We start from the raw sequence: 27,417 nt of genomic DNA, 5'->3' as shown, positions 1-27,417 counted from the left end.
TACGTTATCAGTAGGAAATGATAATAGTATCTCTGGAAGTACATTTGATGTCACGCAAACTAATCATTTGGTCTTTATAATAATTAATAATTTTTCTCTCTCTTAATTTATTTCATCTCCATTCATTTCATTATTAAACATCATTTTATTCTTAAATTTCATGCCAAAAAAATACTCTACTACCTAATAGTGGGATAGAAAAAGTATTACCAAGTCCTAGTGAGTATCAAACTCGGGCATATTTATGTTTATTTAAACACTATAAAAAAGTAGTGTTTGTAAGTTAAGAATAGAATTTTATGCCACATCAGCTACGATCTCAATACTAATTTGGGTGCAAACTTAATTTTGTTATTTTGACCAAAATTCAGACTATTATTTCATATATTTATATATTTTCTTTGTCTCGATGTACCTTTTTTTACACAAAAATTAAGAAAGTCCAGTTTCATGAAAAAGATAATAAAATAGACGATAATTAAACAATATATGAAAATGAGAATGAAATTATATGAAGTATTTACAAAATACGTATTTGAGTATATTATTGTTATATTTTCCCAGTTTCTTAAAAATAGGAATTTTTATAGTGTGAGTTTTAATGTAAAATTGGTAAAGTAAAAGAAAATGTAAAATTGATAAAGTAAAGTAAAGATAAAAAGAAATAATATAGGTTAAGAAGGGAGATACTATATCATTTTTTCTACTACGCTTAATTTTCAACGTCTAGCGCATGCCAAAGCCACGTGACCACAACAAATCCACCTGGCAACCAAACTTCGTGTCTCCGTAATCTCTCTCTCTCTCTCTCTCTCTCTCTCTCTCACACAAACACACACAGTCACATACACAAACACAGAGAGGGGAACACGCCGAACTAAATGAATGCGACGCATTCACGAAGAACGTCCCGTCCGCAGTGATCAGAGGAAATCTTTTTCTCCAATCTTAAAAAACTAATCCGACGCAATTCAATCCATTTCTCACCAAATCATTGCTGGATCGCGAATCGCTGACGAATTCGGTTTGATTATGGTGAAGAAAGGGGTGCCTGACTGGCTCAACAGCTCCCTCTGGTCGACACCCAATCCACCGCCCTCGCCGCCTCCCAACGACGCCTTGAAGCCATCACCCCCAGTGGTCGAGCCAACGCCTCCAGTGCCCACACCGGAGCCTCCGGCTGCTTCTTCTGTTGCCAGTGCTGCGAAGACGGAAATCAGGGATCCGCTGAGTAGCACTTACTGTAGTAATAGTAGTGTTTCTCACAGTGACGAAGAAAATGGAAGCTCCTCGGCCAATTCTACTGTGTCAGGTGGCGGAGCGGCTGTGGCACCTGCCCCGGCGCTTCCTGCCGCGGAAGTTATCTCTAGGCAGACTCAGCTTCTTCAAGAGGTTTTTATTCTTTCTCCTCTCTATCGAATGCTGCTTAAATGATAGTGCATATTTTACAAAGTTAAATCTTACTAGTTAATATGGATATCATGTGGATTTCAACCAGTATGAAGGAGAATTACTGGCCGATGTTCATCTAAGAGTATTAAGTTAAACCTAACCATAATTCACCTACTCCTAAAAATATGAAACTCCTTAATGTTGTTTATAGGATTTCCTTAATCTATATGACCAAATTGTTACGGTTGTGTTCATAAATTCTAAGAGTTATAGCTCGGAATATTTCAGAATCCAAAAGAATTATCAGTTCAACTACTTAGTTATGTATAAGGCACATGGCCTTTGTTAGCACAATGTCAAGATGCTTGGCATAGTCGTGATAAACACAACTCTTTCTTGACAAGGAGACACTGGGATGGTCCTTGTTCCCTTTGTCTGCGCCCACGGTCATCTCTTACATAGAAAACCTTGTAGTATGATTCACGACCTTGATATGAAGATCAACAGACTTCTACTCAATAAAAGATGGAGAGGGTGTTTTCCTCTGTGTGAAGATAGTGACCCTAGGGCTAGGGTATTGTGGGTAATATCTATGGTTCTTCTATTTGCAAACAAATATATACTTTAATTTGGCATCTGGCAGCCTACTTATTTTGAGTTTATTAGGCATGTTTTGTTATTTGGACTCTGTGTCTCTTTATCTATCTGCAGTACATACATTCACATAAAAAGTAGAGAGTTGTATTCAAGAATGATATGACTCGGTTGACAATGTGAAATATTTGTCCTCCTTGGTCAAGTTGCAGAATGTAATGAACATGATTTAGTACTTAGCAGTATTGTATTGGAGAACCCATCTCTCTGGCACTATGACTTTGTTGTCTTCATTTTTTTTTCTCCAGTCTTTATGAGCTCCATTGTTATTTTGTATTTTTGTGTGATACTTTGTGTGTTTCTTAACCTCAGCTGTCAAGGAAGGTTATAATTATGGGAGAACTGAGGAGGTTAGCATCAGAAGGCATACCTGATGGAGCTGGAATTCGCTCAATTGTGTGGAAGGTATGAGGTGTAAGTTAGAATGATATTGATATCTGTGCCTGTTCTACACTTGGTTCCTACTTGCCTAACATATAGCTAACTTATGAATTTTCCTTTAATTTTCTTAGCTATTGTTGGGGTATCTACCTCCCGATCGCTCTCTTTGGCCTTCAGAGTTGGCCAAGAAACGTTCTCAATATAAACATTTCAAAGAGGAGTTATTTATCAATCCTGTAAGTTCATTAAGATTTGGATAATATGTGAACACAATGATGCCAATTTCACTAGTGCAGTGTGTGTGAAATTGGAAAAAGGACCCATAATCTTCTTATTTCATCTGCTGTGTTAGACTGTTTTTCGTGCTTTGTGTATTAAGTTTTGTATGTCTTATATGTTTTTAGTCCCATAGCCCATAGTAAGTTATTGCAAAGAAACAATACCTTGTGGCCTATTTTATAATCTGATATCTTAAAAACAATGTTTCAGTTTTTTCTAATTTTCCTTACTTCAGTTGGATAATGCTTTTAAAATTCCTTGACAGGTGAAATGAACTAGCCATATATGACATGTTTATATCGACCTTTGAATTGTAGCTAGTTTTCCTTATCCGGTTGGGCTAATGTATTTGAAATCCCTTGAGTTGAAATAAACTAGTCATCTATGACATGACATTTTGTGCTTGTGAATCGCTCTTTTTTGTTTTAGTGACAAATAAGAAATTTAAATTTTATATGAAAATTATGAAGTACAAGTAAATGGGTGACTACATATCTACACCACTTAAGTGTTAATCTACATAATTATTTTCAACTTTTGTTAATATTGTTGACAGAAAATTCCTGGAACTCTTTAGTTTTGCTAACGCACTTTGCTAAATCAATCTTTGTCAAACTTCAAAGACTTGTATTGCTTTATGTTTTTCCACCCATCTTCCAATTATTGGAATTTTCTGAATGTTTTTGTGGCTAGTCAGTCAGATATTACGAGGAGGCTGGAAAAATCAAGTCATGAGAAAAATGAACCTGATGGCAGCCCAGGTTTCCTCTCAAGATCGGAAATAACTCATGGAGAGCATCCCTTGAGTCTTGGAGAAAGTAGCATATGGAATCAATTCTTTCAGGTACCTTTAATTCTTTCCAAAGAGTCATGTATCACTGATAGTGATATTATATTTTATGCAAGCCAGGTCCTACTTGCTTGAAATGAAGTTAAATTTGTCCCACTTTTATAAAATTAATGGAATGTTGTGATCAATCTTAACACCAGTATTTGACCATTTGGCTGGAATGCATATGCTTTGTAGGATGCTGAAATCTTGGAACAAATTGACAGAGATGTCAACCGTACTCATCCAGGCATAAACTTTTTCTCTGGGGACTCAGCTTTTGCTAAATCCAACCAAGTAAGCTCAAGTTATACTCTGTATTATGTTCTTGTTGTTGACATCTTGCTGAACTTATTTCACTTGCTTATGTGATCTTGCTTTCAGGAGGCTTTAAGGAATATTTTAATTGTATTTGCAAAACTCAATCCTGGAATAAGATATGTACAAGGGATGAATGAACTCTTAGCGCCTTTATACTACGTGTTCAAAAATGATCCCAATGAGGAATATGCGGTATGTTACTTTCTTGGATAGCTCTTGCTTGTTATGATGACGAAGTGCTACTTAACCTATTAGTTTAGAATGAGATGGAATCTTCTTGTCTTTAAGTAAATTATTCTACCAACTAGAAAACTAATTATTCCATTTCATATAATTGAGAGTTTTTAGCTGTTTGAAGCCCCTATAAGCTCTCCTTTCATCTATGCTAATTGGATATCGATGAAAATTTTATGCTACTTGGATACTGCATAAATCTTGCCCTTCTTTCATCAAATTAAGCTTGTGGTTACCTATCAATATTGGCTCATGCAATGACTAACCTATCTACACTGTTGCTCCATCCTCTCAAAAGAATAAGTACAATGAGATGATCATGTAACCAAATCTCAAATCTCAATATGTGAGATAAGTTTCTTTGTTTGTAACATTGTGCATGCTTTTAATGATGAATTTTTGTATTGTTATTTTTTTTTTACAATTAATACTTTCTTTTGCCAAGTTCTGCAGGCTTCTGCTGAAGCAGATACTTTCTTCTGTTTCGTGGAGTTGATAGGCGGGTTCCGGGACAATTTTGTTCAGCAGCTTGATAATAGTGTTGTGGGGATTCGTTCCACCATTAAAAGATTATCACAGCTTTTAAAGGAGCATGATGAAGAACTATGGCGGCATCTTGAGATGACAACAAAAGTGAGAAATTACTTCTCTACTTTTTTTTTACATGGATAACTATTAGTTTTCCTTTTCTAAATTCATTTGTATGTACTTGCAGGTTAATCCCCAGTTTTATGCCTTTCGGTGGATAACACTCCTTTTGACCCAAGAGTTCAATTTTCCTGACATTCTCTTAATCTGGGACACGCTTCTGAGTGACCCTGACGGTCCTCAGGTAGGTCACTTTCTTAAAGTATTTCATATACGAATTACATTTGCAGATGTACGGTAATGGTAGCTACTCTAAACAATTTTGTTATTACTACAATTTTTTTGTTGGGGAGAGGGGGGGGGGGGTTATTTAATAGGTCTTCTGATTATTGTGTGCAAGCGTTTGCTTATGTTGAGCCACAGATGGTATGGCAGTTGGCCGACCTTCCATGATACATGTTTGAAGCTGATACATATAGCTGATGTCTTGTTTGACTAATGATTTTCTTGGGATCGATATAGAGGTGATGTTAAGCAATTTCCAAATTGCAGGAAACACTACTCCGAGTTTGTTGTGCAATGCTGATTATTGTGCGTAAGCGTCTGCTTGCTGGTGACTTTACATCTAATCTAAAGTTGCTCCAAAACTACCCATCAACGAACATCAGCCATCTCCTCTATGTTGCCAGCAAGCTTCGAGTTTGCCCAGCAGGCTGAAATAGTTACCCTTTACTTGGCATACTGATCTGTGTGTCATCATGTTTCAGTTATAGAACTCCATTTGTTGTTATTTTGCCTGATATTTATTGTAAGAAAGTTTAGGTGTAAATGTCATTTGATTTGACCTCATGAATGCTTTGTTTCTTTGTATTACTATCTTATATTTGTAGCGCTACCAGCAAGGAAGGAAATGTTTGTGCAAGTTCTGGATTTTGATAGATTTAAAAAGAATAATTTGTTAGTGCCATTCAACTCAAACTGGTGTTGCACATATGATTTTGTAGATACTTACCTTTTCCTTTTCCTTTTCCTTTTCCTTTTCCTTTTCCTTTTCCTTTTCCTTTTCCTTTTCCTTTTGCTTTTGCCGTATTCATTGTACTCTAGTGTAAACTAATATGCATGGACAGCGCAGTTAGTTTTAGATGGACAAATTTGCAAGAATATCTAATTTATATACTATAAGGGCTGGTTTGGTAGCCATGTCATGTTTCAAACTAGACATGATATCATTATGATAGTAATCATAGTTTTGATTAGTTAATTTACATATATTGGGTGTTTGGTAGATTAAGATAATTGTGAGTTATCTTATTGTAGTGTTTGGTACAATAAGTCACAAGCAAGATTAAAATTATGATTGTCAAAATTATCATCATTAATTTAAGTTAATTACTAAACTATCCTCATTTTGCTCTAATAATTCCTGTAAAATCGTATATTTTTATTTAAAATTAGCATATTTCAAGCTATACTCCTTGCAAAAGTTAGCATCCTTTCAAGCTAAAATCCTTACAAAAATTAGCATCTTTTCAAGCTAAACTCCTTTTCAAAAAACGTATATTTATTTTGGTATTCTATTTTTGTGAGCATTGATAATTTTGAACAAATTTTATGAATAATCACTGATTATTTTGGACAAATTCTATATGAAAATATTTTATCATGTGCCAAAATTTATAGGTTCACATTTTTTGAAGTTTAAAGTATTTGTGGATTGAATAAAATCATATATTTTTGTTTAAAACAAAAACCATTGCCTTCAAGTAGTACGTACTTATAAGTATAATATAATATAATGTAAATAAAGTGAGAACAACAAATTGACATCAACAAAAATCATAACATGATTTAATAGGAAAATGACTTATTTCAATACAATAACTAAGAAAATTTGATGTGTTAGAAAATTTTGATGGGTAAAATTGTATTTTGCTAAATTAACTAGGCTTCTATGATAAATAACATGAGATTTTGGGTAGTTACAAATATGATTAAAACAAAAGATTTTTCAATGGGCTTTGTGTGGGCCGGATACAAAATACGGGCTACTATGTTTGGTAATATAACTACCAAACACACCAATAAACCCAAATTAATCTCTTATCTATACGAAACATAGCTATCAAACGGCTCCTAAGAGTTTAATGACCACTCTAACTATGAGATAAATATATTACTACAAAAAAAAGTGATAAAGTGAAATAGGGAAAAAGGACACTGAAAAAATAAGACTATTTTTTATTGATAAAGTCAAAGAGGGAAAGGACATTGAAAAGATGAGAGTATTTTTTGTTGGAAGGACTTCCGCAAATTTTAATGTTATTTTGATGTATGAATTAAACTGGAAAAATGAAAAATAAAATTATTTTTGTTGTGGACGGTAGTGTATTAAATGAGTCTTAATGCAATTTAAAAAACTATAGATAATACATTATAATGACGTATTAATATTTATTTCGATTAGTAATTTAAATAAACATTTTTGCTCTAATGGTTATCTTTCTAATTTATGACACCAACTGTTTCTCTTCATATTTCTAAACATTAAGTAATGTTCCATATGAGTAATTATATTTATAACAATAATATATCTCAACAATATTTGAAATTGACCAAATCTAATTATGATTTTTTAATAGATATATTAATTATATCGTAGTTATTTTCAATTTACTAATTGTATGGGGTACTAATTTGTAGTCTCAATTTCTATTTTTGAAAAATTTCACTCTAATAGTAGAATAGTGGCATGAATGTAATGAAAGGCGACCACTTAATTATCTAAAATCAAGTTATGTGAAGTACATGAATATTTGAATTATAAATAATATAATATAATTATCTAACACTAATTGAAAATTTGCGACAGAATTAGTAACTTGATAGTAAATCGGTAATAAATTGATGCAATTATAAAAAAAATTAAATACTATTACTATAGGTGATGTGTAATTTTCGAGTTCAAATATTAATGATACGGTTCACACGAGTTTAATAAATTGACTCTAATATTACAACGAATCTGCAAGAATACAGAGCCGATTGTAGTACTTCGAGTGTCGATCCACAGGGAGGCGTAGGCTATTTAACTCCAAAACAAAGGAAAAGAATACTAAAAAATGATCTTGATTTGAAGGTTCTGATTTCTACAAATTAATGATGATCTAAAGCTACAAGTTATTGAAAGACGGACTCTTTGAATGGGGAAATATGTCACTCCAAGTTGCTTACTAGGCTTGTATTGTTCTATACCTATATTAAAAGCACATATTTGAGATTAATTAATCAACCTAATCGCGTGCACTGAACATGTTTGCGACGTATAATTCACAGTCAACTGAACACTTGTTCCATGAATTAATTTTCGAAGATATTAAATTCCTGCGGAAGCGAGGGAATTAAAGATCATCTACTATGCGAACTTACCTAATCCACTATTAAATTATCCTCTTAACAATTCTAATTTTATAGCATACCAACAATCAATCACTCATAAACTATGTTAAAGAGACAATAGCAAAGGAATTAACATCACTACGTTATTAGCCAAAAACATAGTGAAAACATTAAGCTTCTTGTTAGTATCAAACAAATGATATCAATGGTGTAAGAACATCTTTACAAATACTAGATTACAACTTGGAACAACATAGAGAGCTTAGCCTAAAAACATTGTGAAATAAGCAATAAAAACCGTAGGATTCAAGCTCTCGTTGAATGGAATCGAGATTTGGAGACGGATCGTCAGAATGTTGACCGGAACTTCTTCCTCCTCTCTTTCTCCCTTTCCTCTCTTTTTTTCCTCTATCCCAATTCGTCCACGCTTCCTCCAAAAAATCAATTCCCTCTGCCCAAAAAACGCCCCATCCACTCTCTCTCTCCTTTCTTTTTCTTTTGCCAACCCCCCTCCCTTCCGTCACATCCGTTCCCTTTTCTCTTTTTACAAACGGCCACAAAACTGCAATATTGTTGCAGTTAGAATCAAAGAACTACCCGGCCGGGTGACAGGAAAACGACCCTTCCTGGACTCGCGCTGCCTTCTGGGTCTCACCCGGCCGAGTGGAATTTTAACTCCACAAATTGACCCGACCGGGTGATAAGTTCTGGAGATTTCACACAGCTTTTCACATCCTACTCCGATAAAAACACGAATTGATGAGTTATACTTTACATAAAAGTGTGTAGTATAACGGGGAAAATATAGAAAATATGCTTCGCATCAATAGGAGTACAAAATAATAACATTACATAAGTTCATGAAATAATCAATTATTAATCTCAAGTTTTTCACAAAGGGTGAGTTGGACAGGTAGTACTATAAAAGTAGGTATTTTGCTCCCGCCTCCCTGAAATTGGAACTCCGTCGCTACTCATCCACCTACAATGTACGGACAAAGACCGCCCTTCCGCCCTGGCGGCGGCGGCCGTGGCTCATCACAACCACCGCAGCCACAGCAGCAGCAAATCCAGCTGAACCCTAATTTATTCCCCAACCCCAATCTCTTCACGCTCCAGCAAAACCCCAATTTATTGCCTCAGTTTAATCCCTTTCTCCAAAACCCTAACAGCTTTCCCCAGTTTCAACATCAGTTTCAGAACATGAATATCCCTGTTCAACTGAATCACGAACGTACTAGTTTTCAAGCGCCCCCTCAAAATGAATATAACTACAATAGCAATAATAATAACAACTTTCCGCAACAGCACGTTAAGGTGCAAAACGAGATTGCTGAGAAAGTTGATAAGGCGGCGAGGAGTGCTTGGAACGACCTTTTGAAGTCGAAGGAGAACGTCTCAGCGTGGAAAGTTTCGCAGGCAGCCTTGTTGACTGTGAAAGCCGAGTCCTGGGAAAGTTTGGGGTTTCCAATGCAGCAAGTGCCTTCGCTGAAGAGCATCCTGGTTACAGAAGGGAAGGTAAGCAAATTATACTCCCTCCGTCCCTGATAATTCGTCATCATTTGACCCGGCACGAGTTTTAAGAAATGTACGTGGGTTGAAAAAGTTGGTGGTAGATGAGTCCTATTTTTATATATTAATTTTATAGTGAAATGTGAGTGTGAATGGGGTTCACTACCAAAAATGGTAAAAGTGAAAGTTGACAAATTTTTAGGGACGAACGAAAAAGGAAATAGGTGACAAATTTTCAGGGACGGAGGGAGTAGTACTTTTATTGGAATCACAACCTTTCAATACTTTATGTTTCTGTTTTTGGTGTGCTAGTGAGTAATCAATCTTTCATGGTGATGTATAAATCCTTGCTCGACACCTTTTATTTATTTGCTAATTTTTGTTAGTTATGAGAAATATAATTGTAAATTACACGAGATTATTTGTTTTCTCTGTTGCTACATTCTCAATTACTTATACCGCACTATAGTATCCGCCACTTTATTTCATCTTTAAGCTGGTATAAAGTTCATGATTTGATCTGTTGTAATTTTTTTATAGATCAATGCATTCATGCACTGCTTTGTAGCGGCTAGAAAAATTACTTCATTGTATGATTTGGAAGTGGCAGTCTGTGAGAGTGAGGGCGTCAAAAATTTTGAAGAGCTGGAATTGGGTCCTTTGGTGAAGCACCCACTTGCTGTGCATTATTTTTCCCTGACTTCTAAAGTCACTGAAGTTTACACAATAAGAACTGAAGAAATAATATCTCACCTTTGTGAGTTTATTGATACTCACAAAAAGAAAAGTATTAAAGTCGATATCTTTTTGGATTTTATTTGTAAGAAGCAATCTGCCAGTGGCTGGGAAAACCTTGGTGTGCGGGTCCAGGATTTCAGGTAACTTTTTTTTTGTTCAATAACTTATCTAGAGCATAATAATAAATAATCATAGAGCACTCGTATAATTTAGGAACCCGTTTCTACAACTGTCATGTACAAGTTTTTGGAAATTTTTAGTGCATCCGCAATACTTTTGTGGTGGATTTTGGATTTTTTCCTAATATTTATATCTATATCTATATCTATACAAGGATCCCGTCCATCATATATTTTGTATGCTTTTATTGGATAATATTGTGTTGTAACTCATGTCGTGGTGGGACTGGTGGAGACTAGGGATGTGAATGAGAAGAAAGCTTGTGTTTTTATAGAACATCACATTGTTTGCAAATATTGGTATGGATGCAAGGTTGTGGAATGCTTATTGAGGCAGTGGTTTAATGCGTGATAGATTTGGGGTTGCACCATCTGTTTCAAACTACAAAGATTTAAAAGCCATTGATAAAGATTGTTGGTTGCAGGGAGTATTAGTTATTAATTGTTTTTATTAGTTATTTCACATTTGTGTCTGTTTCTCTAAGGAGTCTTGTTTGTTATAGTCAGATTTTATCCATTAGAGTTGAGTCAGAATAGTAGTTATTTTCATTGGGGTTCAAGTTCAACCAATTCATTATTTATAGGGCTATGCTTTCCTACGTTTTATTCATTCAACATATATACTTAAGGTTCAACAAATACGTTGTGGCCTTCCATTATGTTCTTTTTACTACAAAAGTTATTAGTTGGTGCACCATTGTTCCCACTTAATGAAAAAACTGGGATGCTTATTGACGTCTAGCCATGACAGATTTGGACGTGTTCTGAGCTTGTTTCCCAGCCTTGTGGACATGGTTGTTTCAAGCGGTGGAGCAGTTGATAGAGATAGTTGGTTGCAGTTTATTAAATGTTATTGATTGTTCTTTATTAGTTAGTTGTTTCATTTAGGAGTCTGATTCTTTAAGGAGTCAAGTTTGTTAATGGTTTGTTAGAGTTGGCTTTTATCTATTAGAGCTAGAGCCTTATTAGGAATTCTTTTTGTTAGGTTTTATTCAGTTTATTATTTATATGGCTATGTTTCCTTACATTCATTAGAAACATATCACTGTTAAGCAAATGCAATGTGGCCTCTCCAGAGGAGAGTCCCTTCGTTTCAGTTGATGCATTATACATTGGAAGAGTGTGATTTGGTTAATTTCTATGTGAGCCTTGAGATTTCTCATCCTTGCTGTAGTTGTTATTTTCTTAATAAAATTTCTTTTTTCCTATAGACTGCTAAGTTTTGTTATGATGTACGTTGTGAACGCCTGAACCACTAGAAACACAGTGCTATCAATCTGGAACTTAAAAAATGTGGTGGTGCTTCTCTGAGGATTGAGGCAACATAGTTGTTGTTTTTCCTTGCTGGAGTTGGTATTACGAAATACTGTTTGGCAAATGATTATCATGTTTTTTTGGTTTATTCTCTATAAGTTATACTTCCTGTGTGTCAGGTTTTATGTTAATCATTTAAAGCACGCAAAAGAATCAGAAGATGTTGTACTAGAGAAATGTTTTGAGAAAATCAGAAAGCAAGATGGGAAACGCAGCAAGAAGCGTCCACTTTTTTCAAAACAAAAGAAGGAAATGGACTCCCATTTTGACACAATCTCCCAGCGCCTGCAGTCCTTTTCATCGGAAGCCCAGTTTTCAGGGAAACACTTAAGATTTTTGTCTTCAAGTTCAGAGGATGATGATAGTGAAGCGAATCAATATGAAGATAACCAGAATCAGAAGAATGTAGACAGCAGTTGTAATTTGTTGCAGTCAAATGGTAGAGCGGAGCGTGTTGGTAGCTGCCCTTATCCATCAGCAATTGAAGAAATGAAAAGGCTGGGCTTGAAAAGTGAAGTGGAGTCCACCTCTTATACACCCGGTGGTGGTGTAAGGTGTGATAGGGACAATAACCACTCCCGTGGGAAGAGAAGATATGAAAATTTGAGTTCAAGCACTTCGTTACCTCGCAAGTTGCCTAAAAAGGAGAAATTTGATGCGGATGTCAAGCTTAAGGGCTCTGACGATAATAATTTGAGTGGTGATTCACTTTCTATTGAATCATTAAGGACATTTATTACTACCTGGAAAGAGGCATGCCGAGATAATAATGCAGATGAGGTAATATCTTGGTCTTTAATGGAGATGCGCAGCTTAGTGGAGTGCATGCACACACACTTCTAGTATTAGCCTGTTTCTAAATTTTTTATCGTTGAACTTTCTTTTTTGGCAACAGATGGCGTTAAATATATGTGTGGGGAGTAGCTTCACTGTTAAATTATAAAGTAAATCTGTAGTAAGGCTTTTTATTCTACTTAAGGGCTGATGAAGAATGTTACTTTTGGCATCTTGCATGACCATCTTGCTCAATTAGCTTCTCGGTTTTTGAAATCAGGCTTGGGTATTTAGATGTCTTGTATGTTCCGTTATTTAGTTTTTGAGCAATCTTTTATGTTAGATTCACTTGAATCAGAAGTTTTCTGCCCCGATAGACATTAAATATTAAATTTGTTTTCGAGTCTCGGACTGACGACTTTCACGATTAGAAAGAACTAGCATTTTGCAATGGCAGGCCAGGCAGTGGGCTGACTCTATCTTTGTGCTTCATTTTTCATTGCTTATTAGGTTCTCGAAAGGATGCTTCAATTTTACAATGTAAGGAGAAAGAGGAAAGTGAAGGAAATGTTTGCATCATATCCATTCATTGGATTGCTCTATGCTGCTGTAAGTATATGGGTTTTTGTAATTTATTGGAGTATCAAATTTCCTTAGGTCCCAGACCATGCTTAATAAAACTTTTCTTTTCTAAATATGCTTTTGGCTTACTCATATCTGCCTGTTACAGGTGGCATGTATGAAATTGGGATTATGGGATAATATGTATGATACTTTCCTGAACTTTGGCCAACAAGAAATAGACAATAAACAAGATGAGAGTTCAGATGATTACATAAACATTGATGTCCAATCAGCTAAGAAGGGTGTTGCTGCTCCAGCACCTGTGATTGTTACACATAAACAAAGTGAGTAAAGCACTAGTAGTCCTGAATTTTTTAAATGATCATGGAGCTAGCTACTTACCCTTTCCTTCCTGGTCTCCTGCGTGCTAGTGTTTTTCTTTTTCACGAATTTGATATAATCGAGAGCAGCAATAGAATTTGAATAGAAATTTCATGTTCAAATTGCTATGAAGTATTGGCTGCTTCATTATAATTATAAATCTCAACTACTAATTAAACCATTGCTCTCATGCTAGTAAAAACAACTTCCTTTCCAACACAGCTATGCTTAACTTTAGTCAGGCAGTGCTATGCTGAATTGTATTGTGGCATGAATATCAGGTGTCTTATAACCTCTGGAAGGCATAGTATAGTGTACTTGGTCTGGTCAATTGCAATTTCTGCATAACTCACCTCTGTTTTTTCTCTGTTTGTGCATTTTATGACAGGACATGTATTTTTGAGTAATCTGATGCATAGAATCTCTAATTATTGTGAATGTACTGCTTTAGTCGTCTATTTATCGAATTTGTTTGCAATGTGAAAACTGATATATGATCTCCACCTCTGTTTTTTTGTTTGTTGATATCCTGTTTTCTCACCTCTGCCTCTCCTATTTTAATTTCTATAGATATTGCAGTTGAAGATATTGCTAAGAAAATTTCTGGGTATCTTGAGGAGGATGTTTTTCCCCGTAAAAGCCCCGAAGAAAATAGATTCCGTTTGTTGAGGAAACTCTGCAACTGTGAGTATTGGCTAATTGAACAATATTCTGTGGACAAGTTTGAATCACTTGGTTATGGAGAATATTTTGTGTTTCTGGAGAAATATGCATACCTGCTTCCTGATGCATTACAAAAGCGCATGCTAGGTGGTTCATCAAAAAATGTTTCTTTGGAGGCTCGCATGCTGCCTATTCAATTGGATGTGTTGCTATCACAAGCTCTAGATAGCTTTCAGGAAAATGAGACAGTGAACATCCATTATGTTTCTGAATTGCTGGCTAGGCAGTTTCCTTTAGTATGTTTCGAACTAGGGAATAGTCATATCAAGGAAAACTTTCTGGATATCATACAGGAAAGGAGGTGCAACTTAACTTCACATTCTGTATTGTTTTCTATACCATTATCAAGACCAACCTATATCGGAAATTCATCGGCCGAAGATGAGAAGGATAATGCAGTAAAAAGTGGAATTATTGCTCCTGTTACTAGCCGAGATGCCATTGAGGTCATGCTGAAGGCCCCTATGCTGGCTGATTTAAAATTGTGGTCGCATTGGGATACTTTATTTGCTCCCCATCTTGGTTCAGTTGTGAAGTGGTTGCTAAAGGAGGTTAACTCCAAAGAGTTGCTTTGTTTGGTTACCAAGGATGGCAAAGTAATTCGTTTGGACCATTCAGCTACTGTGGACTCTTTTTTAAAAGTTTTCATTGAAGAATCTTCTTTTGAAACAGCAGTTCAATTGTTGTCCTTATTTGCAATATATGGTGGTGAACAGAGTATACCTCTCTCACTTCTGAAGTGCCATGCACGGAAAGCCTTTGAAGTTGTTATCAATAATTATTTAGAGAAGATACTTGATAATGGAAATTCTCACATGCATGGAAATCAATCTTTTGATCAGCATATAGTCGGCGAAAGTACATCAAGTAATTTAGACAGAAAGTTTTTGAATAATAGGAGTATAATGAATAGGGCAGCTCCAGTTTTATCAAGGTTTGTACTTGAATGTTTGAGTTATCTGCCAGTTGAGTTTTGCAGTACAGTAGCAGATATATTGATTTCTGGGTTACAATCTTTTGTGAATAATGCTCCTGCGGCTATCTTGGCTGAATGCAAGCAAATAGAGCATCGTCTTATTCTTCATGAAGTTGGTCTGTCTCTTGGATTGTTGGAATGGGTAAATGACTACCAATCCTTCTGTTCTTCTACTACACATGGACTACCCCCCACACCATCATGCTTAGATGTGGTCAATTCGGAGCCCAATAGATTATCAATGGTTGGTCAAGGTGATCTGAACGTGCATGTTGCTTCTTCAGGTGAAATGCTGGTTTCTAGTGAGGCAGATCTTGGAAAAGATAAACCAGCCAGTGATATGACTGTTTATGCTAACTTTTTAGGCTGCACTAGTACTGATTCAGAGGAATTATCAAGGCCTGATAATCACGACGACGCAGATCCAGCAAAATTTATTGAATCTATTAGGCAGGAGGAATTTGGTTTAAATCAATGTCTTTCAGCTACTGAAAGTAGCATGCTGGAAAAGCAGCATGCTCGATTGGGCAGAGCTCTCCATTGTCTATCACAAGAGCTGTACTCTCAAGATTCTCACTTTATCTTAGAGCTGGTACGGACATGTTCCCGAACATCTTAACTGTATTTTCGAGCTTGTATACGAGTTTTCTTCGTGGTGGCTATCAGACCTGTTATCTGTTGCTACTTGCTACTTCATTTACTGAAGAAAAATAAAATTACAGTACTAACCTTATCAATAGTAACTTATTACACCCAGTAACACTGATAAGATAAAAAATGACCAGATATCGTATAGTGGAAACTGTGGATATGATTCTATGAAGAACAAGTGAAATATCTAGATTTTCACTCGAAGAGATGCTTTTATCATTGATGACAATTTTATATAGTTATTCTTGACATTTTTCTATCTGATTTGTCTATAGGTACAAAATGCCGATGATAATATTTATCCCGAAAATGTGGAACCCACTCTAACATTCATTCTGGAGGAGAAAGGCATTGTTGTGTTGAATAATGAACATGGTTTTTCATTCAATAACATCAGTGCCCTTTGTGATGTTGGAAATTCAACAAAAAAAGGCATCAACACTGGATACATTGGAAAGAAAGGCATCGGATTCAAATCAGTATTCCGGGTACCATTAACTTGAGTTTCTGTTATCTTGAAAGTGTTCTTTGTTGCATTATATTCTGATGTGTTATGATGATTTAAACACATGGTTCATGCGGTTTACCAATATTTTCCTGCTGCATAAATATGCAATGATTATTCTTCTTTCCTGGAATGCTGTGACAAGATATTTTAGTTCACTTCTCATGACTATTGGTTCAAATTCCTTCAATTATTGATCTCTGCTGTTAAACGCCCATCTTTCTGTTTACTATATGCTGCATTATCTTCTAGTCTTTAAAGCCCGCAGCTCTAAGATATTTCTGAATACTACTAGCTGAGATTGAAGATTAACAATAATATGGAACTGGTTATTGTGCTAGGTTCTGCCTTGATGTAGTTCTGTCAGTCTGATTAAAAGTCATTTTGTGCATGTGATTGTGTCAGAAACCCATTACTGGTACAAGAGAAATCCATTATTTCTTGTCATGTATAAACAGAGAAGTGTTGGTAGGAGTTATTATATTCCAGCCCTCAGTCTTCAGTATACCATAGTTTTATTTTTTGTTCTTCTCAAATTTCAGGTTACTGATGCTCCAGAAATTCATTCAAATGGTTTTCATATAAAATTTGACATTACTGGAGGCCAGATTGGGTTTGTTCTGCCAACAGTAATCCCTCCTTGTGATGTTGACTTTTACACCAGATTGGCATTGGCAGGTTCTGACCGCCTTGATCGAAACTCTTGGAAAACATGCATTGTGCTACCTTTTAGATCAAGCTTGCTGGAGGGATTAGGCATGAACAACATTTTATCTATGTTCTCGGATCTTCATCCTTCTTTGCTATTATTTCTTCATCGGCTACGATGCATTAAGTTCAAAAACTTAGTTGATGATTCATTCGTTGTTATGAGGAAAGAAGTTATTGGGAATGGCATAGTAGAGGTTGCCCTGGGTAATAATAGGATGACGTGGTTTGTAGCATCCAAGAAATTAGTGGCTGATACCATTCGTTCTGATGTGCAAACGACGGAAATTTCTGTAGCTTTTACATTAAAGGAGACAAGCGAAGAAGGATATGCCCCAGTTCTGAATCAGCAGCCAGTTTTTTCATTTCTTCCTCTCAGGACATATGGACTTAAGTTTATTCTCCAAGGTGATTTTGTTTTGCCTTCTTCTAGAGAAGAAGTTGATGGTAACAGTCCATGGAACCAGTGGTTACTATCCGAATTCCCTGATTTATTTGTTAGTGCTGTTAGGTCGTTTTGTTCTCTTCCTTGTTATGAGAACAGTCCAGCAAAAGCTATTACTGTATTTATGAGCTTTGTTCCTCTTGTGGGTGAAGTACATGGGTTCTTTTCTAGTCTACCACGAAGGATAATTTCCAAATTGCGCATGTCAAATTGCTTGCTTCTGGAAAGCAATGAGGAATGGGTTCCTCCTTGCAAGGTAATGAGGAATTGGTCTGACCAGACACGTTCTTTATTATCTGATAGTTTGCTTCACGAGCATCTTGGTCTGGGATTCTTGAATAAGGATATTGTTCTCTCTGATTCATTAGCTAAGGCTCTGGGGGTTGAGGATTGTGGACCCACTATTTTGCTTAAGTTCATTTCTTCATTGTGCCGCTCAGAAGATAAATTAAAGTCGATGGGTTTCGGTTGGTTAGCATCTTGGCTCAGCACCATTTATGTGATGCCATCTCAGCCTTTTATGCAAACTTCCTCAAGTAATGGGACTGAATCTAATTTCATATCTGATCTTCAGAAAACTCCATTTATCCCTCTTTCAGATGGTAAATACAGCTCTGTGAATGAGGGCATTATTTGGTTGCATTGTGACTCTGTAGACCAAGGTATTAGTGATCAATATCTTCTTGAGACATTTCCAAAATTGTTTGCCAAACTGCGGATTGTGAATCCAGGACTCCTGGCTGCAGCTTCCACCATTGATGGTTCATGCTCCGACGCATCAATTATGGAGAATGCTGCAAGGATGCTTTATAAAATCGGAGTCCAGCGACTGTGCATTCATGACATTGTAAAGTTGCAGATTCTGCCAGCCATATACGATGAGAAAATTGCAGTGGGACATGAAGAATTGATGACAGAGTACCTTGCCTTTGTCATGCTCCATTTACAATCAAGTTGTACAACCTGTTGCCTAGAAAGGGATAGCATTATTGCAGAGTTGCACGAGAAGGCCCTGATCCTGACAAATTTTGGATTCAAGCGATGTAGTGAGGTGGCTATCCATTTCACTCAGGAGTATGGAAATTCTGTTGATGTGGACAAGCTAATAAATGGAATTGATATTAACTGGTTCAAAATAGATGTTGCCTATGTAAGACATCCAATCACCAAATCCATCTCTGCTGGAGTGTTGAAATGGAGGAGATTTTTCCAGGAAATTGGAGTAACTGATTTTGTTCAAGTTGTTGATCTTTGTAAGAGTGTTCCTGAAATGTCTCCTATTAGTTTTAAGGATGACGAGAAAGCTACAGAGATGTCTGTTGATTCAGTTGCTAACAACTGGGAATCTCAGGAGTTGTTTCACATAGTGTCCTGGATTTCTTCTCGAGATGATCGGGAAAAGTCTGGATACCTCTTAGAGATTCTTGATAAATTATGGGATGAATATTTCAGTGATAAGGCTACTGGTTATCACAATGATACAACTGGGGAACGCAAACCATTCAAATCCTCTATTGTATGTACACTCCAAAATATCCCATGGATAGCGTCAAATATCAGCAACAAACTTCACTACCCTAAAGATCTCTTTGATGATTGTGTGGCAGTAAATTCAATTTTTGGTCGTAATGCTCCTTGTACTATTCCAAAGGTTAGTCAATGTTTAAAAATTTTAGGTGCTTCATGTTTCAATAAGTATTTTTAAATTTGAGGCGTGTATATATTAGCCCATTACCTGTTCTTGTTTGCAATTTGAGCTTAAGTGTTCATTTTAGCATCTCTGATCTCATCTCTCTATGCTCTGAAACTATTTTGTCCAAAGTTTTGTGCCTGGTATAAGTTGTTTTGCTTGACTGTGTATGGTAACTGGCATATTGTATTAAATATTCACATTGTTACTTATAAAATGCTTCCACATTTTGCACATCTTTGGTTTAAATGAATATACAATTCTATTTACTTTATTCTAAGTCCATTTTATAATTGTTAGCATCTTGAACTCCATTATAACTACGGGTTTTTTCTTTTTTTTGTTCTAGACCACAGATAACATTCCTCAAGTATACTGGACTTTTTTTTTATTCCGAGTTTGGGAGCCCTCATGCGTCCCCTTTTAATGAAACGCATGACGGAGATGCGTCTTTTATAAAGACGCACGAGGGACATGCGTCGTTAAATTTTTATTTTTTTTGAAAGACGCATAAGCGTCATGCGTCACAGGCAAAGACGCATAAGCGTCATGCATCTTTCATTTTTTTTATTTATTTTATTTTATTTTTTATTTTTTTATTTTTAATAGTAAAATAAAATAAAAATAAAAATAAAAAATGAAAGACGCATGACGCTTATGCGTCTTTGCCTGTGACGCATGATGCTTATGCGTCTTTCAAAAAAAATAAAGAAAAAAAAATAAAAATTTAACGACGCGTGTCCCTCATGCGTCTCTATAAAAGACGCATCTCCGTCATGCGTTTCATTAAAAGGAGACGCATGAGGGTCATGCGCCTCTCCCAAACCCGGAACAAAAAAAAAGTTCAGTACAAACACGGAATCTAAGTTCTATTCTAGAACAAAAAAAGAAAAAACCCTTATAACTACCTAATTAAAATGTTGCCAAATAATTATGGGCTGGTTGTTAAGGGAAGGGGCTTGATTTTGTCAGCTAGTAACCTTAGGAATTTTATCCTTGTACAAATAACTGTTTCTGGAACTTTTATGCTTAACTTTTCTTGAATGTCTCAGCTTCATATAATTTTTTGTTCCGCTTGACCTTTCCAAATTATAGTTCTTCTGATAGTACTTCTGGAATTTTCTATTGTACTCTTCAATCTTAAAGAAATATTGTTCTGCCTTCCATCAAAAACTGTGTGTGGAGGATCAAGGATCTGAATTTATCAACCAATGTTTGGCTTGCATTAGACCTAGGGAAAATATTACGAAAATCTTGGCTTATATGATTTTGATATGTTACTTCTAATATGTACTATTGTAGAATGAAATTCATATTCATTAAGTGTTTCTAACTTGAGGATCTACCTGGCAAGTGTATTCGTGTGAAACAGTATGTTCTATAAGTGAAAGTACTGAAAGTCTTTCCATTTGAAACAGGTGAAAAGTACAAAGTTGCTCACTGATATTGGATTAAAAACTGAAGTTACCCTTGATGATGCTCTATCCGTTCTTAGACTTTGGAGACAGTCTGGATCTCATTTAAGCGCTAGGTATTTTTTCAGTAACCAGTCTACCATGATCAGGAGTTGTTAAAACTTCTCATTTACTTCACTACTCCAACTAATGTTAATACTACTATGTTTTCTTTTAGAATGTTAATACTACTATGGATCTATTAACTTAATTAACCATCACTGCTAATAATCTCTGATAGTAGATTTTGTTTTCATCAGCAGTGCTTAATAACACTACCTTTCTTCTTTTTTAATTGAGTACTTTCTTATCTATACCATGGATATTCAAGTCAGCCCCTTAAACGATTTTTGACATGGATCACATGACCTAGATCGCCAATCATTCTCAACCTGGATCGATTGTTTGAATAAGTGTTTCGAATTGTTGACACGAGATATTAGGCTGAAAGTAGGGTGATCTGAGATTATGATGCGAGATATTTTTGCAGTACAATGCTTGCTTTCAGAATATGATGTGCATTTATTACTTTAGGTTCAATCTTCAGAACAGTATGCAATTTTGCCATTTAAAGGAACATCTTGTTACTTAAGTTGACATGAATTTAATAACCCAACTGTGGCTATTAACCTTGGCCTAAAATGGTACACAATCTGAGTGGACCCCTACTGTGAAGCATGTTGCTCTAAATGCCATTTGATATATACCTGTACTGATCCTATGACCTGAATCGTGTACCATTTTTGACAATGATAATTAGTCTAACATAGTTATCCAGCTAGCATAATATGTGAAATCTTACTCGATTTTTAAAGGCAAATCTATGGCATGAGAGTTAATCAATAATTTTAGTGGTAAAGTTATCCGTCAGTAATGATAAAAATTGGACTAGACTGGCATCTGCCATTAGTTGGTTATGGAGGGTAAATGACTCTTAGAAAGGACTTCTAGTACTTGTGTTTGTTAATAGTTTCCAATCAGAGTGGCTTGCGTATTAATTTGTTCTCTCTTGTTTTGCCAGTGTCTCACAGATGTCCAACTTCTATGCATACCTCTGGAAGGAAATGACTCATTCAAAGAAGAAAGTTATAGATGAATTACATTCTGGGCCTTTTATTTTTGTTCCTGATACATGTAGCTATTTGAATGAAGATGCTTTACCTGGTTCTCTTATGTCTCCTCGGGATGTTTACTGGCATGATACTATTGGTTCCGTAGACCTAATAAAATCAGATCACCCTGAATGTGTTTCAGCATTTGCAAGTTCTAAGATAAAAATGTTGCAAAAATTGTACCCACATCTTCATGATTTCTTTGTGAATGAATGCGGAGTGGATGAAAGTCCTCCCTTTAGCAGCTACCTTCAGTTTTTGCTGGAGTTATCTGCTGTTGCTTTGCCTCATCAGGCTGCAAAGCAGGTAAGTGATTCTCAAATTATATTTTGGATATTTTATGTAACCTAGGAATCTTAACTTGTATTTTATGAATATATAGGTTTTGGAGGTGTTCTTAATCTGGGATGATGCATTGAGATCTGGATCAATGACGTCCGAAGATGTTCAATTCCTGAAAGAAAATCTCCTGAAAAAGGAATATGCTGTGCTTCCTACTAGACAAGATAAATGGGTTTCTCTACACTCGTCATTTGGTATAGTCTGTTGGTCTGATGATGACAATCTACGAAGAGAATTCAAACATCGTGATGGTGTTGACTTCCTGTATTTTGAGAAATCCACTCTAAGGTCTCAGTCAGATGCTTCTGTGGAAGACAATCAGATGCTTCTGGGGAAGGTCTCAGTTGCCATGCAAAGACTACGAATTCCTGTCCTCTCTAAGGTTCTCCCCCCCCTCTCTCTCACTATGTATATATGTGTGTGTGTATATATGGTTGATCAAGTCTTAACACTTGGGTAAGAAGCTACTAAAGATTTTGAGTGAAGTGGGCTGTAAAAATGGCCTCTATTTTCCTAATTATTGTTTTGGCAATTAATGCCCCCAAAAAATTGTAGCTTATCTAATGCTTGTCTTTACCCAAAAATACCTTTACTATCGGTACAGATTCTGCACATACAGAGGAATGATTGGCTAACTATCCTAACATACTTACTTAATCTATATTAGGGTGTATAACTTGCAAGTTCTTGACATTATTGAACTTGACACTTGCAACTAGACCAACTTATAGTCATGTTGATCAATTGTCCTAAATTATGTCCACATTACCAATATGTGGACTATAACAATAGAATTACTACTTTTCATTCAGTAAGGATTTTTTTGGTTTCTTCAATGGCTAGCCATGTATATTTTGTCAAACAATTAGTGTTATTATATATTTATATATATACACGTATTTATTTCCAACTATGACTTCCATTAATATTGTATTATTTTAATAGCTTATAAATGGAACTTGAAGTTAGGCCTTTTATCTCTTTTGCTAGTTTTGGCCTTGTTAGGCTATTTCTGTCATTCATAAGTATAATCTCTTTAAATGTTTGAAAATTTGACCAATTACTTAATTAATTATAGTTTGAAGTACAAAGCAACAGCCCAAGTAAGATTTTGACATTTTGTACATATCATAGGTTCTCTTATGCTTTTGCTATTTGAGATATCTTCATTTTCTATATCCTCTGTTGGTTTTCATATTTTATTGCATATCCTATTGTTTTTATCTAATAGTAATTCTATAATAAATCTTTATTCAAACTGTTTTTTATTTGAATATTTTAAATTTGTAATTTCCATATGCATATTTTTTGTTTTTAGTATTCTTTGTACTTGATGCTCATTTACTTTTTTATTGAAACTTTTAAACTAAATATTCTAAGATGAAATAGGCTGCCTCAGTATTTGTTTGGTTAATTGACATTTCTCTATTTCAGTTGCTTATAAGTTTCTCCCAGGAATGACCTTTCTCTCTTTGATTTCACTCTATCCTACTTTGTTTAGTACTCCTTTCATCAACAAAAAGTTTGGTGTTTCAATTTTGTTACACATCCCCTTATATTTTTAAATCTCATTGACACTCAATATTTACCCAAAACAACACTTATGATTAATCAATACAATACCCTCGTTGGGACCCTTCTCCACTCAAAACACATGTTCCAACTATTTGCCCGTGCCTTCCACACCAAACTTATTGTTGACATATGGACTATTTGTATTGATTTATCTATTAGCCCCATCACTTGCATAATATATGTAGGATTGTTGGACCTTTTTCTGGTTTGTTGAATTTTGAAATTGCTTTTTGCTGAAGGTTTTTTATGTTTGCTGCATAGTATAAAGTATTGTTTTTTTAATTTATTTCCTTTCACTTTTTGCTGTTTAGTTTTTGTGCAAACATACATAATTTGAATTTATATTATTTGCTCAAGTCTTTTCAGGTAATACTCATTTCGGATTGCCATTTTATTAAAAATTTCTTTTGGATGTTTGATGTGAAGTTACCCGTATAATTTTGAATTTTTTACACTTCAAATATGATTTTGTTACCTAATCCCTTCTGACAAACCATATTGAAGGCGTTCCTACTTTGATTCAACAGTTACTTCTGTTTTTTGTTGTGTATTTTGACATCTAGTAATTACATGTGCTTACAGTTTCACTAAGGTGAAAGACAAGATTCTTCTAAAGATCTTGTTATATTATAAACAAGCTATCCATTTTGAAAAGCCTCAATAGGAAAAGCTACGAATGCTCTAGGTGGTAGTTCACCAATTTTGAACAGCCAGAGAAAACATTAGCAAACTTATAAGTACTAAATTATATAGAAAACATTAGCAAACTTATTTCTATTACCATTTCCATTTTGGTATGTGGCTATATGCACATCATCTACGTTTCATGTGTCTGGTTTTATACGTATGTCCTATGAAGTGGACATACTTAGCGTATCTTGTCATCCTTTGGATCTTATATATTCTCCATACAAGTTACAACCATGTAGCAAGTGGTTATAATTCCCATGGATAAACCAATATATTGTTTATTTCATGCATAGCTAAGATGTTTATTTTGGACTTTGGAGTAGTTACTTTTTCATACTTGTTGAGAAACAATAAAAACTTTATTTTGTACCGGATTTATAATAGTTATCACTTACTAACTTACTAGTAGCAACTAAATAATTCAATTTATCCCCTTCATTAAGAATTTATTTTACCCGCAATTGCTTAATTTCCTCTACTTGCTTTTAATATGTTGTAGCCTAACTTATTGTACTTTATGAAATTTTATATATTACATTCAGCAAGTTTTAAAATGTAATTATATGGTGTATTCTCATTTAAGTGTAGAATTGCTATTTTCCTAGCTGTCTGTGCTTGGAGTACAAACTCTTGATCTATCATTGCAGAAAATTTACTTTTATTTTCATGTTTCAAGTTTTCTTCAGTTGTGAAAAGTTTGGACTACGCTGATGTTAACAAGAAATCCAGCTAATGCTCCTATTTAGTAATTCTTTTTCTTAATCTCATTATCTATTAGCAAGTTACATTGATGACAATAACATTGAATGTCTGCCATTGTAACTAAGTCGTCCATGGAATGTACTCCATACATCTAAGTTCTTTTTATTTGTTATTATTGTTTCCATGCAAGTTGGTTAGTAATACTCAGACCAATTGACTGTGCAGATCTTTTATTTGTCATTCTTAGTGACATGAGCATTCTTTCTTTCACAGATTGTAACCCGTGAGGCTATTGCCTATGGTTCAGAAGATAGTAGTTCCATTTCGTTGCTGGTGAACTGGGTTCTTCCATATGCTCAGCGCTACATCTTCAATGCACACCCGGACAAATATTTTCAACTTAAGCAGTCTTCTTTTGAGAATATCAAACATCTGAAGATTGTTGTTGTTGAAAAGTTGTTTTATCGGTATAAGATAAAGAAATCTGACATTGCATCAAAGAAAAGACACCAGTGTAACTGCCTCCTTCAGGTATTCAATACCTAACATACATCTTCAGTGATGGAGTCCTTGTCGATGTGAGTTTTTATCTCTAACTTCTTTTTTCCTTATTTTGCAGGAAAACACTTTATACTGCTCTCGGGAATCAGATTCACACTCAATATTTCTAGAGTTATCTTGTTTACTATTTGACGGATCTCCTGAATTGCACTTTGCAAATTTCCTTCATATGATCAAGACCATGGCTGAATCAGGTGCGACAGAGGAGCAAACAGAAGTGTTCATTTTGAACAGCCAGAAGATGCCAAAGCTCCCTGATGAGGAATCTATCTGGTCTCTTCAATCTGTCTCATCATTGATGGAAAGTAATGCTGCGTCTTCCGACTCTGTAAAGGTTCAGGATTTGAGCAATTTACCATCCAAATGCAAACATGGCATCAAGTCCTCAAACTGGCCACCTGCTGATTGGAAAACCGCTCCTGGTTTTGATTCTGTTGATACATCTAGGTTAACAAGACCATGGCCCAGCACTGTGCAAATCCAAGCGGGGAATATTGCACAGAGAGATTATAGAACAGCAGATATTTGTTTTAATGATGTTAGCAGTGAATTTAACATTGATGTTAATTCAACAACTCAGGGAGCAGTTCAAGTTGAGACACAGGTTCCAGTACCCCAGTCTAATCTTCCGAGCAACTTGGTGCCATCCAACGTTAACGTAGTCATGGATTCTATTGATCTAGATTCCTTTGATACCAAGGATGTCGGGCCATCTGTTTGTAGCGAGAAAGATCCGGCACTTAGTCAGCAGGCATTGCTCACAGGGAGATTGGGGGAGCTTGTGGCTTTCAAATATTTCACGGGGGAAGAAGTTGGTGACCGGTCTGTGAAATGGGTGAACGAAGCTAATGAAACTGGACTGCCTTACGATATTGTATTGGAGGGCGATGACAGCACTACTGAATATATCGAAGTAAAAGCGACCAGATATGGAAGAAAGAATTGGTTTCTCATATCTCTTAGAGAGTGGCAATTTGCAATCGAGAAAGGTGAATCTTTCAGCATTGCACATGTTGTCTTGGCAGAAAATAGTATGGCGAAAGTCACTGTATACCAAAATCCAGCCAGATTGTGCCAACTGGGTAATTTGAGGTTGGCAGTTGTGGTACCAAAACAGTAGAGTTGTTTGTAGGGGTGTCCAAACGGGTAGCGGGTGTGTAGTATAACACATGTGTAATGCTCAAACGATGAAAAGTGAAAAGTATTGAAATTGTGTATTTCTATTTCTTGATCTATGTATTTTGACAAAAACTCTCTTTACGGGTGTGTCAACATGCGTCAATACATAAAGAATTGTACATATATTCAACTCCAACAAGATCTGTAAAAAAAATTTTGAGCGCATAACCATTGAAGTTTTTATCTATGAATTTTAATCAAGTATTGTATAATAATTTTAGTTGTAATTTTATCAGATGTTGAATTTTCAAATGATAAAAGTTAGTAAATTGAGTTGTCGCTACAACGAGGTTGGCTTCATACAGATGTAGTGGCTTGTGGCTAAAGTGTTAACATCTAGGATGTTATTAACACGTGATTCAAGAATACCATTCAGATTTAAACTTTGTCAATTTTCTTAATTGTGTCATGATAAAAAAACAAAAGTTCAGGTCGATCTTTTTCTTATATTGAATTGTTTTTGGAAATATTTTTTTCAGCTATGAATAATTATATGTTAGTCTGCCAAAAGTTAAATCTTGACAATTTAGTCTACAATTATAATGATAATAATAGTATTTGCGATTAT

General features: G+C 35.3%; 2 protein-coding genes across 3 annotated transcripts; both read left to right on the top strand.

Moving 5' to 3' along the window:
* The first annotated feature begins 762 nt into the window (after positions 1 to 762).
* Positions 763 to 5,656, top strand: LOC121807077 (TBC1 domain family member 13-like). Its single transcript, XM_042207272.1, has 9 exons — positions 763 to 1,392; positions 2,359 to 2,451; positions 2,559 to 2,663; positions 3,404 to 3,550; positions 3,734 to 3,832; positions 3,920 to 4,048; positions 4,544 to 4,723; positions 4,806 to 4,922; positions 5,231 to 5,656. The coding sequence occupies exons 1-9, from the start codon at positions 1,033 to 1,035 to the stop codon at positions 5,393 to 5,395; spliced, it is 1,395 nt and encodes a 464-aa protein (XP_042063206.1). The 5' UTR covers positions 763 to 1,032; the 3' UTR covers positions 5,396 to 5,656.
* Positions 5,657 to 8,977: 3,321 nt separating this feature from the next.
* Positions 8,978 to 26,887, top strand: LOC121807730 (protein NO VEIN-like). 2 transcript variants are annotated; one of them, XM_042208013.1, is made up of 13 exons: positions 8,978 to 9,592; positions 10,127 to 10,464; positions 11,937 to 12,597; positions 13,102 to 13,200; positions 13,322 to 13,499; positions 14,107 to 15,827; positions 16,162 to 16,374; positions 16,934 to 19,195; positions 20,653 to 20,765; positions 21,710 to 22,106; positions 22,183 to 22,524; positions 25,383 to 25,640; positions 25,729 to 26,887. In XM_042208013.1, the coding sequence occupies exons 1-13, from the start codon at positions 9,062 to 9,064 to the stop codon at positions 26,788 to 26,790; spliced, it is 8,175 nt and encodes a 2,724-aa protein (XP_042063947.1). In that variant the 5' UTR covers positions 8,978 to 9,061; the 3' UTR covers positions 26,791 to 26,887. The 2 variants fall into 2 exon arrangements, with proteins under 2 accessions (XP_042063947.1, XP_042063949.1); XM_042208015.1 differs by lacking the exon at positions 10,127 to 10,464 and having other exon boundaries at positions 9,457 to 9,592.
* Positions 26,888 to 27,417: the final 530 nt, after the last annotated feature.

Source organism: Salvia splendens, chromosome 6 (genome assembly GCF_004379255.2).
Source record: "Salvia splendens isolate huo1 chromosome 6, SspV2, whole genome shotgun sequence".
NCBI classification, from domain to species: Eukaryota; Viridiplantae; Streptophyta; class Magnoliopsida; order Lamiales; family Lamiaceae; genus Salvia; species Salvia splendens.
Note: the sequence above shows the minus strand (reverse complement) of the source record. Positions and strands in the feature narration are given on the sequence as shown.

Coding starts and splice junctions, on each gene's coding strand:
- LOC121807077 (XM_042207272.1), top strand. CDS start 1,033: ATGGTGAAGAAAGGGGTGCCTGACTGGCTCAACAGCTCCCTCTGGTCG. Junction 2,664..3,403: donor AGGAGTTATTTATCAATCCT/GTAAGTTCATTA, acceptor GTGGCTAGTCAG/TCAGATATTACGAGGAGGCT. Junction 4,049..4,543: donor ATCCCAATGAGGAATATGCG/GTATGTTACTTT, acceptor CAAGTTCTGCAG/GCTTCTGCTGAAGCAGATAC.
- LOC121807730 (XM_042208013.1), top strand. CDS start 9,062: ATGTACGGACAAAGACCGCCCTTCCGCCCTGGCGGCGGCGGCCGTGGC. Junction 10,465..11,936: donor GTGCGGGTCCAGGATTTCAG/GTAACTTTTTTT, acceptor CCTGTGTGTCAG/GTTTTATGTTAATCATTTAA. Junction 13,500..14,106: donor GATTGTTACACATAAACAAA/GTGAGTAAAGCA, acceptor TAATTTCTATAG/ATATTGCAGTTGAAGATATT.